General features: G+C 49.0%; 1 protein-coding gene across 1 annotated transcript in view; it reads left to right on the forward strand.

The window, feature by feature from the left end:
- Positions 1-20,951, forward strand: part of SCTR (secretin receptor) — a 56,393-nt gene that overhangs the window by 22,720 nt on the left and 12,722 nt on the right. The window contains exons 4-8 of the mRNA XM_054723495.1: positions 4,388-4,500; positions 9,554-9,651; positions 11,642-11,771; positions 13,836-13,989; positions 20,776-20,836. Of these exons, the coding sequence (XP_054579470.1) occupies positions 4,388-4,500; positions 9,554-9,651; positions 11,642-11,771; positions 13,836-13,989; positions 20,776-20,836 (556 nt within the window). The remainder of the gene's footprint in view (positions 1-4,387; positions 4,501-9,553; positions 9,652-11,641; positions 11,772-13,835; positions 13,990-20,775; positions 20,837-20,951) is intronic.

Below are 20,951 nucleotides of genomic sequence, written 5' to 3' on the forward strand. Positions count from 1 at the left end.
GTACATGCTGCACACCATGATGGTCTAGTGCACACGCACGTGCACACACAGATTTGGGGAACAGGCTGCTGTAGCTCACTGTTCCTCTCAGCCTCACTTGACGCCCCCGATACAGAAGTTGGAGGGGGCCAGGGAGTCTGGCCTGAACCCCACCTCTCCGTTTACTGCGTGGGTAATGCTAGCTGCTGAAACAGACAGACCCCCGGATCTCGCAGCTTCCTCCGGTGCCGTCTGCCGAGTCCCCAGCAGGTGCTTCGAGGGGCAGGAGGCTCTCTCCGCCGGGGTCTGGCATCCGGGCACCTCCCTGCTGGGTGCTGGCACACAGCTTGCGGGCTGACTGGGGGGATTTTGAAGGACCAGGCCTGAAAGGGATACCACTTCTGCCCATGTTGCTTCTGTCAGAGCTCAGTCACGTGGTGACTCCTGGTTGCAAGCGATGTGGGAAATGGGGTCTCTGCCTCTGGGCCCAAGTTCCTCAAATAGTCCCAGAGCTTCAGTGTTCTCACCTGTAAGATGGGAGAATAGGTAGCACCAGCCCTGTAGGCTGTGCTTGGAAACAACTTGTAAGTATCTCCTTTGTCTCCTCTTTTCCCCTCATATCCCTTCCTGGCCTTCCTTTCTACCCCAAAGGCCCGCCGCTGGCACACACAGCAGCACACTTACCTACAGCCTTTATTTTCTGGCATCACCCCTCCTTGTCTGTCTCTGGGGTACAAGGAACTCGGGACACAGAAGGTTAATCCAGGCATGATCTTGAGTAACTTGCTGGTCAGGTGCAAGGCCAGGACTAGACCCTGGTCTCAGAGGACTCCCTGTCCAGTGCTCCTGTCTGGCTGGCCGTGTTCTCCTGTTGGAGGAAGCTCTCCTCTTTTCCAAGCCTTCCCATCACAGCCCTCTCAGAGCTCTGTGCCTCTGCCTCCCCCTCCCTCCCCCCATCCCCCTGGCCCTTCCGTAGAGGCGCCAGGTGCTCATGGCCACGTCCCTCCACAAACAATTGCTTGAACACCCGCCTGCCTCGTTAACTAGAGTCCAACTGTCTCCTTCTTGAGGCTCCTCAATCTTAATTGCTCAAGACCCACCGGGGATCACCCATGGGGTGCAGTTCCAGGTCTGGTGCTGAGGGAAGGAAGCAGGGTTCCTATGCCAACCTCTGCTGCAGTTTCTTCTTGCTGCCACCTGGTGTCGCTGTAGGGCTACAGAACGGACCCGCTGGCCACACTGAGGCTCTGTCTGCTGAGTGCTAAGCATAGGCCCCCAGGGGGTGGGATGGGATGTCTCTCCTGGGGGCAACTATTGTGCTCATACCCAGCCCCAGGCCCAAGGCATGGGCCAGTCCTGCAGCATAGGTCAGGGCCAGTCTAACCTCCCACCACTGCCTTCCCTCCCATAGATGCATGGGGTCTGGTTGGGTCCCAGCCCCTCTGTCTCCTCTCAGGAGAGGAGGCTTCCCTCACTGATGGCCCACAGGTTTCCAGGGCTCCCCACCCCAACCCAGGAAGGAGTGCCCAGTGAGGACAAGCGGTGTTCTGGAGCCCTCCTTTACTTATTTATGTGTTATTTATTTATTTTTAAATATATTTTTATTTTCAGAGAGGAAAGGAGAGGGAGAGAGAGATAGAAACATCAATGATGAGAGAGAATCATTGATCGGCTGCCTCCTGCATACCCTTTACTGGGGATCGGCCCGCAACCCAGGCATGTGCCCTTGAGCAGAATCGAACCTAGGACCCTTCAGTCCTCAGGCCGATGCTCTATCCACTGAGCCAAACCAACAAGGGTGAGCCCTCCTTTAGTAAGAAGAAACTAAAAGTAACTTAATTCTATCTCAGACACCCACTGCATGGGCCCAGACAGGATGGGTGTCCGTGTGACCGGAGAAACTGAGGCTGGATTCTGCCCCAGATATTTCTCTGTGTGAGCCAGGCCTAGACTGTTCCCTCCAGGATGCATCCCTTTGAGTCTTAAAGGGGCACTGGTCTTCCAAAGTTCCTTAAAAACCCACTCCCCAGGGGGCCCGGCCTTGGCCCTCTTGCCCCTCTCTCTTAGTGGGGATTGCAGCCTTAAGGCAGCCGAGGTTCGTAACCTGATGAGGGTCCTGGGGCCCCTTGAGAATCAGATGAGGTTCTCCTCAGATTGTTCTTCTTTGGACCAGCCATGCCTGTGCACACAAACACTGACGGTGCTTTCAGGGCTCCTTGAGGTGACCCTGGTAAGGACCCTTACCCGTGAGGCATTAAGTCAGGGGAAGTGGGGGGGGGGGGAAGGGGCATTGAAGGGACTCCCTAGGGAGTCCAACCTTGTCTCCCTGCAGTTCTGCCAGGGCTCCGTCAGCAGAGGGCACCGCCTCCTCGCCTCTCTGGGCACCTGGCCTGCATCACATGCAGCTGCGTCAGTGAGGAGAGGGCCCCAAGGGGCGGCCCCACCGCTGTGGGCAGGCGCTGTCTGGCAACAGGTCTGGGCTTCACAGTTTGCATTCTCTTCCCTCATCTTCCCAGCCAGCCAGCCCGAAGCTGACCACGTGCTTTCCTGTCTGACAGCCTAGCTCCCTGACCTAACTCCACCTTCTCCCGGTGCCAGGGTTCCAAGCCCCACCACTCTTGGTCCATTTTAGAAAGACGCAAGGCAGCAGGAGTGAAACTGCAGTGCCCGCCTGTTGCGTGGCTCCAGCCTGGGCCATCTGTGTGCCCCCCGCTCAGCTCTGCAGTGTGAGTGATTATTCCCATGTGGCACGGAAAGGAGATGCACCCAAGGTCACACGGCGACCAAGAGGCAATGCTGGCTTTCAAATGTGGATCTGGCTGATTCTAAAACTGCACTCCGGGCCTCGTGAGCCTTCACAGGCTGGGCATGCCAGCGCCCAAAACCATGGTCTCCTGCTGCTGGAAGCTGCCCCTGGGTCTGCAGGGAGGGGGCCAGGCCAGAAGGCGGTACAGTGATGGGACATGTCCTAGCTGGGCATTGTTACCCTTCTGAGCCTTGGTTTCCTCATCTGTAAAATGGCCAGCAGCGCCTGCCTCACTGGGACCCTCTGACGATTAGATCAGCATCCGTACGTTCGCATTGGCTGGTCCTGGAAATACTAGTATACTCGTAGTTCTCCGGCTCAGTGGAATCTGCTTGAGCCTAAACCCTGAGAGCCAGTGAGCCGACCCTGGGGCTTGTCAGAAGGAGCATGCCAGCCCAGCTGGGGTGGTTCAGGGGCCCCGGACAGGGTACAGATGAGAGCAAAAGCAGTGTGAGGGCTGCAATCAGCTCCCTGCACCCCTGTGACACCCACAGCAGCCAGACCCGGGGACCGGAACTCAGCCCTTCTTGGCAGCCAGAGTGACGATGCAGCTGAGCCTGTTGTCTCAAGGAGGGAAGCTCCTGGTGGCTCCCCCTCCTGGCTGACAGCTCCCCTCCCCCAGTGCTCCCGCTCCTGCTCTACAGGCTCTTAGTGGGCAAGGTCTCCCCTCTTCCCTGTGGAGAGCTCAGAGCAGGCTCTTCTCCCCTCAGCTGCTTCTCCAGCCAGCCAGCCAATGTTTGGAGAGCAGGGACTCTGGGCAGGCGCGGGGAGCCCTCAGAAATCACCTGCTAAGGGAGGCAGGGAAGCCACTGCACCCCATTGAGGACATGGGGTACAGCTTGTGCTGGAGCTGGGCAGGGAGCTCCAGGTGCCATGGTGCAGGTCAGCCAGCGGCGGGTGCAGGGTGGGCAGGGGAAGGCCCTCCGTGAGCATTGAGGGACCTTGGAGCTGAGTTTGGAGCCTGTGGAGAGAAGGGTGAGGGGGCAGGTGGGAGGGAACAGGGGTGTAAGAGAGCCCTGGGGTGGGCTGGCCCCGGAGCAGGGACCCTGAAGTCTGCCATGGCCTGGACCCCTGGGCCTGGCTCTGGTGGAGTTGTTGTTGCACTGAGTGCTGTGCCCTGGCCAGTCCCTCCTCGTGCACCCTGGTGCCTGGCAGTGGCCGTGGGTGTGGGTGAGGCGGGGGAGGAAGACAAGCGGTGACTGGGGGCTGGGAGGGCTGTTTGCCAGTTTGTAGATCTAGTGTCAGGGATCAGCAGGTCTCTCTCTCTCTCTCTCTCTCTCTCTCTCTCTCTCTCTCTCTCTCACACACACACACACACACATACACACACACACACACACACACACACACCAGGTCTTTGCTCCTTCTAGGCCCAGCTGCCTACTACCTCTCCCTCCACTTTTCCTGACGGACAGACCTATGTATTCTTCAAGGATCAATTGAGCCAACTGGAGTGGACTCTGTGGTTCAGAGCAAGGCAGCTGGGGACAAAGTGACCGAGGAAGCTCCGGGCTGCCGCTAAGGCATTGCTGAGGGCGCCCAGGAGGCCCGGCCGTCTGTCTGGTCCCCGCGGCGCACACATAGCATGCTTACCATCCACAGGGTCCATGTTCCGAAACTGCACACCGGGCGGCTGGTCAGCAGTCTTCCCCAGGCCTGACCTGGCCTGTGGGGTTAACATGAACGACTCGTCCAACGAGACCAACGAGAAGCGGGTAAGCCTGTCACCCTCCCTGGAAGGGACCTACGGGGGGAAGTCCCAGCACCCGGCCAGGGCAGTGACCTGGGGGTGCGGCTCCCACCCACTCTTGTCCGGCACGTCACCTGGGGTCCTGTGGGCCATGGCACAGGTGGACTGCCTTATGCTGCCATGAGTCGGGGGATTTGGCCATGAAACCCAAAGAGAAGCTATGTGGTGGCTACACGCTCAGACCAGGCTGGTGAGTCTCAGCCCTGACCTGTGACCTTGGTGGGGGTGGGGGTGACTTTACTCCGCTGTGCCTCAGTTTCTTCATCAGGGAAATAGGGTTAATAATAGTTCTGACCTCACAGGCTTGCCAAGAGAACTAAATGAGTTAATCCACGGAAGTGGTGAGCAGGGTGCCTGGCCATAGTAAATGCTCAATAATGCTCGCTCTCAAAAGAGAGAGCCCAGCCCCAGGGTAGTCAGTCCTGGTTTGAGAGAGGACACTGTGCCGTGGGCTGAACTTCTCCCGGCGCCTCCTGAAGTAGCTGTCAATTTCAGAGAACCCTTCCCTCCTCGCATTTCCTGACTGGCTCGCACACAACCTTTAAAACTCCACTCCAGAGCATCAACCCCAAAAAGCTGCTTCTGCCTGTCCCCCCAGGAGGGGCTCCCTGACTGTGTTAGCCTCCAGCTATCACCATATAATATGAAATCATCAGCATGTCCATGGGCACCCATCTCTCTCACTAGAATATGAGCTCCTCCAAAGCCTCCATTCACTTGACAAACATTTGGGCAAGGCACGGGGCTAAGCATGGAAATACAGCAGTGACAGATTGAAAAGGGTCATTTCCCGGCCCCCATTGCCCAGCACGATGCCTGGCCCCTATAAGGTGCCCAATAAATGCCCATCGTTGGACTGAATATCTACCTCGTGCCAGCTGCTTACTGCACAATTACATTAATGTTCAAAAGCATTCAGTGTAAGTTCATCATGTTCTCCATTTTGCAGGTGAGGAAACTGAGGCATAAAGGGGTTAATGCAAAATTGGACTTACCTCAGACAATTATGGTCCAAAAATAGTGGAAAGGAGACCTACTTGGCTTCAGCTCACATTAAAAAAAAATTAAAAAGCCCCTAAGATTGGAAGGGTTTCAGACCATATGATTCACAATGGTCCATAAATGTTGGTTCACAAATTGGAACACAATATGTCTTTTATTCTGAGATTTGAACCATCTTATTTATTTATTTATTTTTTATTTATTTATTTTTAATCCTCTCAGGATGATATGGTTTTTTCCCCATTAGATTTAGTGAAAGAGGAAGGGTTTTTTCTTTTTTCTTTTTAATCCTCACCCAATGGCATTGTTTTGCCTATTGATTTCTAGATAGAATGGAAGGGAGGGAGAGAGAAACATCAATGTGAGAAAGACACATCAATTGGTTGCCTCCTGCATGTGTCCAGACTGGGCATCAAACCCTCAACCTGGGTATGTGCCATGACCGGAAATCGAACCTGCAATCTTTTTGGTGTGCAGGACAACTCTCTAACCAACTGAGTCACCCAGCCAGGGCTGATCATCCAATTTATTATTGTTGAAATTTTTTTTCTTTTAATCAAATGATGGTGAAAGTCTGAATTTGTTGGTTTTTTCTCAACTTCCTTACTTGGCACACACCTCTCTATTATTGACAAATATTATTGACAAAGTGGGCTCAGACTGGCAGAACGACCAGGCAAAGATGTCACTTGAACAAATCAGATGGGGTTTGCTTACCTACAGCAGAGGTTAGCAAGCTACAGCCCTTGGGCCAAATCGGATCCACCACCTGCTTTTGCAAATAAAGTTTTATTGAAACACAGCCACGTCCATTTGCACTACAAGGACAGAATTGAGTTAGCTGCAAAAGAGATCTTATGGCACCCAAAGCCTAAAATATTTACTACTTGCCCTGTATGGAAAAAGCCTGGTGACCCCAATCTAGAGGATGCAGAAGGAAGGTGGCCCAGTCAGAATACAGAGCAGAGAGATAGGTAACTTGACCCATGGTGGACACAGTGAGGATCCCGGTCCCGCATTCTCTGGCAGGTGGTGCAGTAGTTGCAACTGTCAAGGGCAAGGGCACTGAGGTTGCCTCAGGCCTCCCGGGAACAGGACTCTTTCTGGGTCAGACCTTAAAGACACAGGGAAGGACCAGGTCTGCATGAGAGCTGGCCCATGTGTCCCGAAGGTCAGATGGTGGACCATGACCCCAGCCAGAGGTCAGTACAGAATACTCAGCCTGAACACTATGCTGTCACCTGGGCCTCCTCATGCTGCCATAGGCTGCCCCAAACGGCTCCTGAACTGAGGGCTGCAAAACCAGGCGTCCCCGAGAGTGAGGCCAACACCCTCAGCTGTGGGGCTCATGTGGGTCCGCCAAAATTTTGACACTTCACTGCTCTCTGATTAAAGGTCTAGCAACCATTAATCTGATGCAACCTACTGCCCTTTTGGCTCTCTGCCTTATGCCTCTAAGGTGGCTCCTGGGAGTGCAGTGACATCAGTGGGGAAGCTCAGTGTCACAAGGCAGCCATCCTGTCAGAGGTCACCTCTTGCTGCCAGAAAATGTTTGGTCACTCCGAGTCAAACCTACTTTCTGGTAACGTCCTCCCACCGGAGCTCACACTTTAGGTCTTACTCTGCTTCTACAGGTCCATCGACCTGACAGTGTCCTCCCCTGAGTTTGTTTATCCCTCTGGGTTGTAATGTACCCAGTTTAATCATGTGCTCTTCAGGTGACAAGATCAGCCTTCTCTCAAAATACTCCAGTTTATTAATGTGCCTCCTAAAATAACACGCCCAGACTGGACCAAATACTCCAGATGTCCCAACGTGGCCGGCTGCTCCCCAGGGCTCCACTATGTAACTGGGAGTAGGCAGAGTTTTCCAGCAGCTACCTCATACCTCATACCTCATACCTCATACCTCATACCTCATACCTCATACCTCATACCTCATACCTCATACCTCATACCATAATCTTGAACAGCAATTGCACACCGCTGCTGAGTCATGTTGAAGGGTGGATGATGGGGGTGGAGGGTGGAGGTGAGAAAATTAACACGCCCTGCCTGTCTTCTACGTGCCAGCCATTATCTAGATACTCTACCTGATACCTTATTTGTTCTTCCAACAAGCCTGCAAGGTAGATGTTATCCCCATTTTGCAGATGAGGAATCTGAGGCTCAGAGAAGTTAAGTAATTTGCCCAGGGCCACACAGCTGGTAAGGGTTTGGAACCCTCGTTTCTTGGCTCCGAAGCCTGTGTTCTTTCTGCAGTATACTTCCCGAACACTTGAAGCTTTGGCCATTCGGCCTCAAGGTCATTTTCATGTGAATAGCTGTCAGCCAACGGGTTTCCCCAATACTAGTCCTGCACCTGTTTTCTTTTTAAATCCAATACCCTTTTTCTTCTGGTTATAAAGTATGACTGACTCACTGTAGCAAAATGAAAGGTGTAGAAAAACACAATTGAAAACAACAGTACTATCCACCAACTTATCATCCAAAGCTAACTGGTATTAACATCTAACACATCTCCTTACTACCTCGTTTCTAAGCATGTATGAGATTGGACGACATGAAATGTCCATATTTAGTCATTTTTTATCTACAAAAAGGGGCGATGTCATACAACTTGACATAACACTTTTTTGCAGAAGGGGATTGTATCCTGCCTTTCCCTTGACATTATGTTCTGAGCATGTCCCGGCATCTTTTCAAACTCTTGGGAAGCAGCATTTTAGTGGTGGCCTAACATTAAAATAATTTGGATTTAAAACAATTTAGTTTAAAAAAATAAAATAATTAGTTAACTATTCTATTGTTGGACATTTGAATGTTTTTCATCACAAATAGTTCTGATAAACATCTTTATATATAAATATGCATTATATTTCTGATTATTTCTTAGAATTAATTCCTGGAGGTAGAAGGAAAGCCTATTTCAAAGGTTCTTAGTCCCTGATACTTTCCAGAGAGGTTGAACAATTTCCACTCCCACTGTACCCTCACCAGCATAGAATATGATTACTTCCAAATATTTGTTAATTTGATTGATTAAAAAATGGTACAGTATTATTTTTTTAATTTTTACTTCCTTGATTATTTTTAAGGCTATTGTACAATTTATTTTATTTAACCTAAATGCAGGTCTTTACATTTATCTCTACATGTCAATTTATTTTATTCCATTGAGATCTTTTTGAATCAAAGATGAACCAAGAGTGTGAAGTGGCTACTGAACAAGTAAGTGCCTGCTTGGCCACATTAAAAGGAGTGCAGTGTGTAGATCAGGGGAGGTGATGGTCCCATTCTACTTCTTCCTGGTGAGAGGATACATCTGGAGCTTTTCAGCTATCCAGTTCTGGGTATTTTATTTAATAAGCACATTGACAAATTGGAGCATATTAATGGAGCAAAATGGTGAAGGAGGTGGAAAGAGATTAAAGACACAGGGAACATTTAATGCTGAGAAGATAAGTGAGGCACAGATTGGCGGAATAGCTGTATTAAAAATGACAGGCCTCTCCGTAAGCTCTTCATAACTTTTCTGTTAGTGTAAAACTATTCTAAACGTAAAACTTATTTTTAAAAAATAAGGACAGGCCTTGGGTACAAGTCAAATTCAGTTTATTTTAAATGGCTCAAGAAACAGTAAGTGCAATTCAAAAGGTAATAGATTTTAGCTTTAGATAAGAAAAAAATACCTAATATTTTGCGCTGCTGTATACCAAATGACTTCCTTATTCCTTGGAAGGCAGTGAGCACCTCGTCCCTAGAAGTATTCAAGCAGAGCCTTTAAATTCAGGGTGATGTAAGAGGGATATAAGTTTGAGTTGCTATCAGGTGATCCCCAAGATCTTTTCCAAAGCCAAGATGTTGTGAATCTATGAATTGGTGCCCTTGGGATGTGAACAACATGGCAGTCTGAGTTGAAGGATTCAAGCAGCCTGAAGCAGGTACACTCCGAGGCAGAAAAGAGCAGAGCCAGCCAGGTGGGCAGGTGGGGCTGACACATGCCTCTCTCTGCAGCACAAGTACCTGCTGAAGCTGAAGGTCATGTATACTGTGGGCTATAGCTCCTCCCTGGTGATGCTCCTGGTTGCCCTCAGCATCCTCTGTTCTTTCAGGTGAGAACACGTGAACAGCTCTCCATCTCCCCAGCCTTCCCTGGACACAGGCTTTGCATCTCTTTTAACTGCTCGGGCCAGAGGAGGAAGGTCTGGGTGGGCCACTTTGTCACCTCTTGATCTAAGCTGACCTGTGGCAGACGTTCCTGTGACTGAACTTCCTGTGAAGTTTGTGACCCTTTTCATTCCTTTATTCACTCAACATTTCCTGAGCATTGCTAAGAACTTACCGCACCAGTTGCTTTACACGTTGTTATTTCTAATGTTCACACAATGCTAATTACCCTGACTTTACAGGTATGGTAGCCAGACTCTTGGTTGCAAGAAACAAAAACCTTCAAACAAAGGTGACCTGACCCACATAATTGACGAGTTCAGGGGCATCTGGCTGAATCTAGGTGCTCAAGGGTATTAGCACAACTAGGTTGGTCTCCCTCCATTTTTCCGCTTGCACTGGCCTCATCCTGGGGTAGACTTTCTGCAGGGGAGCAGAGACAGCCACCAGAAACTGCAGGGGTACATTCTATCATTCTTTAACACCAGCACAAAGAAAGTCTCTTCCCCATTAGATGCAATGAAAGTCCTGGGGGAATTCTCATAGGCCCAGCTTGGGTCACATGCCCAACCCTGAGCCAATCACTGTGGCCAGGATTGGAGAGCTCCAATTGGTCAGGTCTGTCATGAGGGTGGGAGGGTGGAGTCAAACCCACCAGAGTTGGAGTGGGTTCCCCCTAAGAAAACCTGGTCTGGTACCTGGCCAACGGCAACAAGTAACAGACCTCTGTCCCTGACAGCAGAGTAGGAAACAGGCTATGGGGAGTGACAAGCCTAGCTCCAGGTCATGTAACTCACAGACTAGCTCCAGGTCATGTAACTCACAGACTAGCTCCAGGCCATGTAACTCACAGACTACCTCCAGGTCATATAACACACAGGCTAGCTCCAGGTCATATAACACACAGACTAGCTCCAGGCCATGTAAATCACAGACTAGCTCCAGGTCATGTAACTCACAGGGCTAGTTCCGGATCATATAACACACAGGCTAGTTCTGGATCATATAACTCACAAGGCTAGCTCCAGGCCATGTAACTCACAAGGATAGCTCCGGATCATATAACTCACAGACTAGCTCCAGGCCATGTAACTCACAGACTAGCTCCAGGTCATATAACACACAGGCTAGCTCCAGGTCATGTAACACACAGACTAGCTCCAGGTCATGTAACTCACAGACTAGCTCCAGGCCATATAACTCACAGACTAGCTCCAGGCCATATAACTCACAGACTAGCTCCGGATCATATAACTCACAGACTAGCTCCAGGCCATGTAACTCACAGACTACCTCCAGGTCATATAACTCACAGACTAGCTCCAGCCCATGTAACTCACAGACTACCTCCAGGTCATATAACACAGACTAGCTCCAGGCCATGTAAATCACAGACTAGCTCCAGGCCATGTAACTCACAGGCTAGCTCCAGGTCATGTAACTCACAGACTAGCTCCAGGCCATGTAACTCACAAGATTAGCTCCAGGCCATGTAACTCACAGACTAGCTCAGGAAGGCTAACTCCAGGTCATATAACTGACAGCAGCAAAGCCCAGGTCTGTCTTCTCCCTGAAGCCCGTGTTCTCTCTGTGCTGCTTGCCTCTAGGACCTCCCTCCCCCATCCCTTCTGAACAACTGTAGAAACTAGAGATGGCAGTAGGTCAGGGAAGAATATAATGCTGCCCCTGGGACCCAGCTTTTATTATTATTATTATTATTATTATTATTATTATTACTACAGCATGAGACAGAGTAGACTGAGCACCTGGGTTCTTATGCAGATTGTACTAACAGAGCGATACAGAGAAATGTGTCACCTGGGAAGAGCCGTGTCCAGGGCCTGGGTTCCCCTGTGCACTGGGGGAGGGGTGGGCCCGCTGCACCCTGGCTCCTCCCAGCGCGGGCCCCTATGGCCCTGCTTTCTCTCCCTCCAGGAGGCTCCACTGCACCCGCAACTACATCCACATGCACCTGTTCGTGTCCTTCATCCTGCGCGCCCTGTCCAACTTCATCAAGGATGCTGTGCTCTTCTCAGACGACGGTGACCACTGTGAAACCCACAGGGTAACGTGCCTCCGTGCCCCAGGGCGTGGCTCACTTTGGAGAGGGTGATAGCCTTGTTCTTCCCAGAGTCCCTGCTGAGGCTGCACTGAATGCCCATGGAAGAGGGCCAAGAGCTGGGCTGGGTGAGGAGATCCAGGGAGAGCTCCACGTCCCCACATGCAGTCTGGGTCCTGTATGAGATCGGCTTATGGGGAAGCCAGTGGGGAGCTGCCACTCACTCCCATGTCCGGGAGTAGCCACTCTGAGGTTGAGATATATAGCAAGCAAGGATCCTCCTTTCCCTACTCTTGCCAAGTCCCGCTGTAGACAGATGGCTAAGTCTAGAGAGGGTTGGGTTGGTTGTAGAAAGAAGTGGGTAAGCATATGCCTGTATGTCTGCACACACAGGTCTGCAGTAAAACCACATGCTTGGTTAAATCTAACCCTCTTCCTCATTCTGAATGTGCTCAGATGAGTCTTAATTCATTGTAATATCACTTTGTGTCCATGGGAACCCCTTCAGTGCACATAACAGATAATTATCCGCCGGTGGCTTAGACAGCGGGGTGTTCCCCACGTATGCAGTCCATAGGTGGGCAACCCAGAGCGGGCACCGTGGCTCCATGACGCCATGAAGGACACAGTCCTTGTCCCTCTTCCTGCTCTGCCATTCTTGATCCCATGCTTTACACCACGTTTGCATATGGCTTCTGCAACCCCAGGCCCACATCCACATTCCAGACAAAAAGGAGTGAAGTCGAAGGTTAAACACTTTTTCTCTTTGGGAGGCTTTGACTTTTTGTTTGGGAAAGAACACCCTCCCCAAGACTCCTACCTGCCTCTTATTGACTAGACCTGGGTTGGGTGACCATACTTAACTGCAAAGGAAGCTGGGAGATTGAGTTTTTTACTAGGACAGTCTCCAAAGCAGACACAAGTGAGGGAGAAGGGGTTTGGAAACTGAGATTGGTTCAGTCACCTGTCTGCCACTTTCCAGCACTCACATCTGGAATTCCTTATTGACCTGTTAGGTTTGTGTTTATAGTGTGTGTGTGTGTGTGTATGTGTGTGTGTGTGTGTGTGTGTGTGTGTGTGTGTGTGTTTCTGACTCAAACTACAAGGTCCCTAAAGTGGGAACCATGACTCTCAGGGAGGTCTCCAGGATGAACTAACAGTAGCAGACTGGGGGGCAGGAGACTCATTCAGGCCCCACCCCATCCCTGACCAGCGGTGGAGAAGTCCAGCTGTGCCCAGAAGGGAACCTTCTTGGATTCTGCTAACAACAGACTTTTGAGCCAACCATGAACCACGCCTGGACTCAGAGTCTCTGGGAGGCCACAGGGTGGAACCACAGATGGCCCGCAGTGGGAACGCCTCCTCTCTGGATGTAACCTTGCAGCAGTCCATGCAGCAGCCCTCAGGCCAGCCCAGGAGCCGTCCTGTCCCTAGGGGACAGCTCAGTGAGAGGAAAGGGGACCCTCATGAGACGAGTATAGGAGCCATGCTGGCCTAGAACCCCACAATCCCACAGGCATAGCTCCCAGGGATCCCGCAAAGGCCATGCTTGCTATAAGAGTCACTGCATCAAGCAAGGCCGACACTGTGGCAGCCTCATCAGATGTTAGAGGGCTCCGGTCCGGATGCCATGTACCAGCCAGGCCGTTTTCACTATAATCAATGTTGCCCCTGTCATACTTGGCATGTCCCTTCTTCATTCGTTTCCAGGGATACTGAGCTTGGAAAGATTTTAACCCTTTAGATGTGCCTTTTCCTCTCTAGGCCTCAGTTTCCTTGTCTGAAAAATGAGGTAGTTAGGGGTTGGGCAATATCTGACACAATTTTACGACTGGCAGCCAATTCCATAATTTGAATGCAGTTCCTGCTTCCACGATGCCATCGTGACTAAGCCTACCAACTGTGGTCTTCTGATAGGGAAAGGCCACAGGAGATGACCGTGAGGCCCAGGGGTCACTCTGTGGCCTGACCCCTGACCCCTACCATTCCTTGTCACTGCCTGTGAGGCTGGCCACCAGAGGGCAGCCCACACTCGCCCATGCTGGGACTCACCTGCCTCTCTCTGTCCAGGTGGGCTGCAAGCTGGTCATGGTCTTCTTCCAGTACTGCATCCTGGCCAACTACGCCTGGCTGCTGGTGGAGGGCCTCTACCTTCACACCCTCCTCGCCATCTCCTTCTTCTCAGAAAGGAAGTGCCTCCAGGGCTGTGTCGCCCTCGGATGGGGTATGTCTCTGTGGGGACAGTGGCCGAGTGGTATATGGGAAAGGGCGCTGAGTCAGAAAAAGTTGGTTTCTAGTTCCAGCTCCACATTTTGGGCATCTGAAGCTTTTTACAGTTTGATCCTACCCAACACTTGTTGCCTCAGCTTCCTTAGACATTCCATTTATATGTCCTCATTTTTGCTTCCTCCTTCTCCTCCTCCTCCTCCTCCTCCTCCTCCTTCTTCTTAGAGAGAATGTGTAAGGGAGGGGAAGAATTGGTTGCCTCCAGCACAGGCCCTGACCACGGTAACCGAGGTATGTGCCCTTGACTGGAATCGAACCAGGGACCTTTCAGTCCAAGGGCCAACACTCTATCCACTGAGCCAAACTGGCTAGGGCACAACTCTCATTTCTTGAGCACATACTATGTGCCAGGCATTGAGCTCAGCACTTTTTAAAAAATATATTTTTATTGATTTCAGAGAGGAAGGGGGAGGGAGAGAGAGATAGAAGCATCAATGATGAGAGAGAGAACCATTGAACAGCTGCCTCCTGCACACCCCATACTGGGGATCAAGCCTGCAACCTGGGAATGTGCCCTTGACCGGAATCGAACCCAGGATCCTTCAGTCTGCAGTCCGACACTCTACCCACTGAACCAAACCAGCCAGGGCGAACTCAGCACTTTTCATGCATTATTTTATCATCACAACCTTCAGAGTCCTCTCAGAGAAACCTTGGCTTAGAGATGTGACATAAAATGCTCAACTCACACTGTAGACAAGGGCAGACCCAGGATTCAAACCATGGCCTATTTTTAAAGCCCCTTAGCTTCTATTCTGCCATTAATGAACATCCATCCATCCATCCATCCATCCATCCATCCATCTAGCAATTGTTCATTTGATAAACATATGTAAGTTGCCTACTGGGCTCTGGACAGAGGGCCAGGTTCCTCGGGGGTGACTCACAGGCTTACAAGGATAGTCACGTGTACCAGCCACTAGCTTCATTTTCTTTCTTCGTGGTTCTTGTAATTAAGAAGTGCCCCAACCAGGAATGCCCTGCACTTCTTTTCTGCTTGTCTAAATCCTACAGGGAAGGGCCCTATCTCCGTATCAGACCTCAGGGAAGTCCTTCTGCTCCGGAACACTGGCAGCCTGATTAGCACATGACGCTTGCTGGCAGGGGCTGCAGGGCTCTGCCGATCTCTGAATATCCTCATAGGCCGCTAGCCCCAGAGTGCCCGGGGACCCAGGACTTGCCCAGTGCAGCTGACGCTGCCAATAGAACACCCAGCTTAGAGCCCAACTCACGGAGCCTTGACGCCAGATCTGCCAGCATTTCACTGTATGGACATGGACAGTTTCATCCTCTATAATATCAGGAGCATAATTTGTTCAACTTTCTTCAAGCACTTCTTTGTGCTCAGAGGAGCTTACAGAGATAAAAAAACAAACAAACAAAAAACAAACAAACAAAAAACAACAACAAAAAAACATTTCCACAGCTTAGAGGGTTGGTCATCTAGCAAGAAGACAAACTTGCATTGTGGTATCTCTTACAGGTTTCTAGGAGGTTTAAATGAGATCATGAGAGCCTTCCTTTCTTTCTCAAATATTTCGTGAGCATCTTCTATGCACCAGGCCTTAGGGACAGAGCAGCACATAAAACAGAAGCGGTTGTTCTCTCTGGGCCTCTCTGCCTACACAGCCCCCAGGAGAGCATGCAGCAAGGCCTGCAGTTCTCCATCTGTGACATGCCTTTGTCTTGCAACAGCAGCGGCTCCTCCTCAATTTGTGTTCAACTTGTTTCCACAGAGAGGTTGTTTAACTCTTATGCCCACTGTAAAACTTTGCAAAAAATTTTTTTAAGTAGAAAAAAAATTTACCCTAGTCCCATCTATTGAATATTTTCTGGGGTTTTCTTCCAGACTGTTCTTCCTACTCCCAGTTTCCATCACACAGTTGTGGTCATTCTGCATGTAGAATTTTGACTCTTACTTCTTTCCATTAACACACAGCATGCTCTGTGTTCTTTCAACTCTTCCATAAACATCGATACCATCTCTGTGGATATATTTAACCAAATACCTATAATTTGGAGATTTAAGTTGTTTATAATTTTTCACTATTATAAATAACACTAGAGGCCTGGTGCATAAAATACTTGCATGTGCGGGGGGGCCCTCAGCCTGGCCTGCACCCTCTCCAATCTGGGACCCCTTGGGATTGGGCCTAAACCGGCAGTCGGACATCCCTCTTGCAATCCAGGACCGCTGGCTCCTAACTGCTCGCCTGCCTGCCGGCCTGATCACTCCTAACCACCCTTGCCTGCTGGCCTGATTGCCCCTAACTGCTCTCCCCTGCCAACCTGATCTCCCCTAACAGCCTCTGCCTCGGTCCCTGCCACCGTGGCTTTGTCCAGAAGGACATCCGGAAGATGTCCGGTCTAATTAGCATATTACCCTTTTATTAGTATAGATACCGATGAATGGGCAAAGTTTATTCCATGTGTTATACAGAATTCTAGAAGTAGGATCACTGAGTCAGAAGGAATGAACACTTTGGAGGTGCTTAATACTTATCCAATGCTTTTACAAGGTGGCTGGGGTATCAGTCTGTACCCAGAGAAGAGTGACACGTCTGGCTTTTATGGGCATGAACCAAGTTCCCACTCATCAGGGAACTTAGGCTGTGGTTCTGCAGCCGGGCTGGCACCAGTCATGTGGAGGGCATGTTGAAGGGGTTCAGGCTCCCCAAGATGAGCCACTCTGACGTGGATTATTTTGGGCTGAAAGCAATCAAGATGCTATGGGCTCATAAGGAATTTTTATATCTCTCAAATTTAAATTTGGGGCCTTGCCCATAATAAGAGTTATTATCAGATATAACTTTTTATGACCTGTTTACAGGGCAGGGCAAACTTCTAATTACGGGAACTCTGCTCTTCCTATCATCTTGCAATGACCTTCCTCCCCTCTGAAGCTCCAAGACACCTTGCCTCAGCTTTGTCTCTGACTGCATATGTACCTCATCTCCCTTTCTGTCTCTGACCCTCTCATGCATGTGGTGTCTCTGACTCTCTCATGTCTGTGGGGCTTCTGTATGTAATTAAATTTGGTATTTTCTGTTGCTGATCTGACTTAGGTCGATGTGATTACTGCACCAGCTGGAAAAACCAAGAAGGGGAGAGGAAAATTTCTTCCTCCTCCGCAGTGCCAACCCCAACTGGCCCCAGAGTCTCTGAGCCAGTGGCCAGCGGTGGAGCCTGAGACGCTGCATTTATAACAAGGCTCTAAGTGATCCCGACACTGCTGGTCCAGGGACCACACTGAGCACCCTCACTCGAGCCATTATTAGTTTTTCCCTTTCCCACCATCTCTCTATTAAAGATGGAAGACCATGAACAGGTGGTCCTCAAAATCCATATTCTTTGCCCAGAGCCCCCCACATTGAGGCAGGGAATTTTTGAAATTGCTATTTTTATCAAAGTATGTATGTTCTTGGTTTAAAGAATTACAAAGGACTACAAGGCTTATAATAATAATAATAACTAGAAAGCAGTCTCCTGCCCCCACTTTTGCTTCCCAGAGGTAACACCCTTCAACTCTATGACTATTCCTCTTAAAATGTACTCTTGTTTTTAACAATAATTTACTATTTTTAAAATTTATCCATATGAACCATTATTTATTGACTCCTGATGACAGAAATAAGGATATAAAACTTCTTCATCCATTACCTCTATCCTACCATTAGAGCTTTTCACAGTTTTTGGTTAAATCATATTCAACGCATACATAATTTATCTATGTAAATATTGTTTATTACTGAGCCAAGTGGTGTACAATATTTTCCAATATTTAACTATTTATTTTTCATGGAGTAATTTTTAATTTACTTACTTGTTTTATATTGCTGTACTAATTCTCCCAAATTGTCCAACAGAACTGGAAAATTCTCCAATGCTATTTCCCAAATCATCAAATTCAACACCAAATCTATTCGTTCCCATCTGTTTGGTTTCTTCCTGTTGGATTAGTTTCCTAGGGCGGTTGTAACAAATTTCCACAAACTTGGTGGCTTAAAACAACAGTAGTTTATTCTCTCACAGTTCTGGAGACCAGAAGGTCTCAAACACCCAGGCATCCCCAAGGATTCCTTCTGAGGGCTCTGAGGAACAATACGCTCCACCCCTCTCTCCTAGCTTCTGGGGATTGCTGGCATCCTTGGTGTTTGCTGGCTTGTAGCTGCTTTATTCCAATTTCTGCCTCCATCATTACCTGATCTTCTTCCCTCTATGTCTCCTCTCTTTCTGTGTCTCTTGTGGTCTTCTTATAAGGATGCCAGTCATATTGGATCAGGGTCCCAATATGACCAGCATTCTTATAAGTTTGACCTCATTTTACATAATTACATCTGCAAAGACCCTATTTCCAAATAAGGTCACTAAGGTTCTAAGGTTCTGAGTAGATATGAATTTCAAGAGCACACTATTCAACCAAATACACTCACTATTAAAGAACGAAATTCAGTGGGTTCAAAATGGAAGGTTTTTATAGGCAGAAAGAAGGTGGGCAAGAAACTTAAGAGTGGATTATTTCAGGCAAGGTCACCTTCCCTTGGGGAAGGGGTGGGGAACCTTTTTCCTGCCAAGGGCTATTTGGATATTTAGAATATCATTCACGGGCCATACAAAAGTATCAACTTAAAAATTAGCCTGCTATATTTGGTCAAACATTTAAGTAACTTACCCCTAATGCCTTGGCAGGGCCAGACCAAATGATTTGGGGCCATATATACCCCACCCCACAGGTCTTATCAGGCAGATGATAAGATCGCTAGTGCTGATCAGGGAATTTCAGATTGACTGGTTTAAAATTTCACTCCTGGGAGAGGCTGACACTGTAATTAGGTTGGGGATGAAGTCTTGGAAGGGCCTAGCAAAAGGGATGCCGTTTGGGGTCTGTTCTGTCTTTTTAACTTCACCAATGTTCTTTCTAGAGACTTCTGCCTTCCTGCGCTATTGGGCTGATTTTTCCCTAGATTTGATCAACTCCCTTAACTTTCATGCTGAGAATCTCCTTCATTTTCCTCCACAAATGTTATCCCTTTATTTCTTGTATCCCTCTCTTTGGTTTACTCTCTGGTTGTGTTGGAGCACATCCTCCAGTATCTGCCTAAGAGAGTTCATGGAAAGTATATATTTTTTGCATTGCATATCTGATAATATCTTTGTTAAATTTTCACACCTAATTTGTAGTTTTACTGAACATAGAAATTAGATTGAAATATAATTTTCACCCAGAATTTTCAAGGCCTTCTGTTCTGGCATCTGATGTTAGGGACGTGCCATGTCATTCTGTTTCTTGAGCCTTTTTACACATCTCTCTCTATATATAAGTCGAGCGATCATCTCTCTGTAGCCTGTGTTTTAAAATGTCATAGGGAGATGTTCATCCTTTTTGCTGGCATCTGGTGGCTCTTTCATCTGGAAACTCACATCCTTCATTTCTTAAGCAATATTCTTACATTATCTATTTGATCATTTTTTCCCCCCTCTGATTTTTATCCTCTTACTGCAACTTTTAATCAGAGAATGTATATCCTGGAATCAACTTTAATTTTCTCATTGCTTCTTCCTACTTTTAATTTCACTCTTTGTGTCCTGCTTTATCTTCCAATTCATCTATGAATTTTTTTAAAATCTTGGTTATCCTATATTCTATTTCTGAGCCCTCTTCCTTGTTCTCCAAATGCTCCCTGCTTTCAGCATCCTGTTTGTGTCTTGCAGATGTAATCTTTTATCTCTCTGATGGTATTCCTGAGGGTTGTTTATTCAGCTTCCTCCTGCCTCCAGTACGGTCTGTTTCCTCTGAGTTCCTTTTCTCTGATTGTTTTGGTCCTTGTCTTTTATGTCACCAGCTTTCCTCAGATGTCAGTGGCCTTGACTTTTCATATTTAAGCATGAGTCACTTCAGAGCTGACTGAACGCCGCGTGTCGGGGGGCATATGTCTCCAAGGAGACTGGGCTAGAAGTGGCCACTGTGGGGAGGGTTGCCAGCATCACTATCTATAGGCCCTTTGTCTGGGGCTATTTGGTTCCCAGAGAAGAACCCTCAGTCTCCTGCCTGGGGTGGAGGTGGCAGCTGAGCAGGTAGGACCGGCTGCTGGAGGTCTGACACGCAGCAGCCCAAGGTGGGGCTCTTACATGCAGCACCTGGGCGAGCATGTCCACTCAAAATAGCATCCGAGCCACACACACACGTAACATTCTCCCGTAGCCACAGTAAAAAGCAATACATGAAATCAATGTCAATAATGTGTTTTCTTTCAACCCAATATAACTGAAATATTATTATTTTAACATATAATTAATATAAAAATTGTTAATAACATGTTTTACATTCTTTTGTTTGTGCTAAATCTTCAAACTCATGTTGCACCTCCAGCACCAACACATCTCCATTGGGACCAGCCACACATCAAGCACTCAATAGCCACATGTGGCGAGTGGCCACTGTCCTGGACAACACAGGTGTAGGCCATCAGTTTGTCCCCTCTCTTCTCTGAGAGGTCCTCCAGGGTCTGGCTCAGGCTCCAGGGGGACCGCAAGCCCCTCGTGGCCTTGGGGATCTGCCTGATCCCGCCTGTTCCCAGGACATCCCTGGTACCCGCAAGCCTGAGGCTGCATGTCTGTGCAGGATTGATTTCCAAGGGGGTTTCCTTGGCCCTTGCTCCCACCAGGGCTGGGGAACCCGACTGTCCTGTTCCTCACACGGCCTCCCTTTGTTTCCCGTCCCCAGGTTCCCCGGCCATTTTTGTTGCGTCGTGGGCTATCACCAGGCACTTTCTGGAAGATGCGGGGTAAGCTGTTGGAAGGAGAGGCAACCAGAATGCACTGTATACCGTCCAGCCTTCAGAAAGGATGGGCACTTCTTGGAACTGTCTAGGCGAGGCCTGTTTCTCACGCTGGGGCCAC

The sequence above is a fragment of the Eptesicus fuscus genome, chromosome 11 (genome assembly GCF_027574615.1).
Source record: "Eptesicus fuscus isolate TK198812 chromosome 11, DD_ASM_mEF_20220401, whole genome shotgun sequence".
In the NCBI taxonomy this organism is placed as follows: domain Eukaryota; kingdom Metazoa; phylum Chordata; class Mammalia; order Chiroptera; family Vespertilionidae; genus Eptesicus; species Eptesicus fuscus.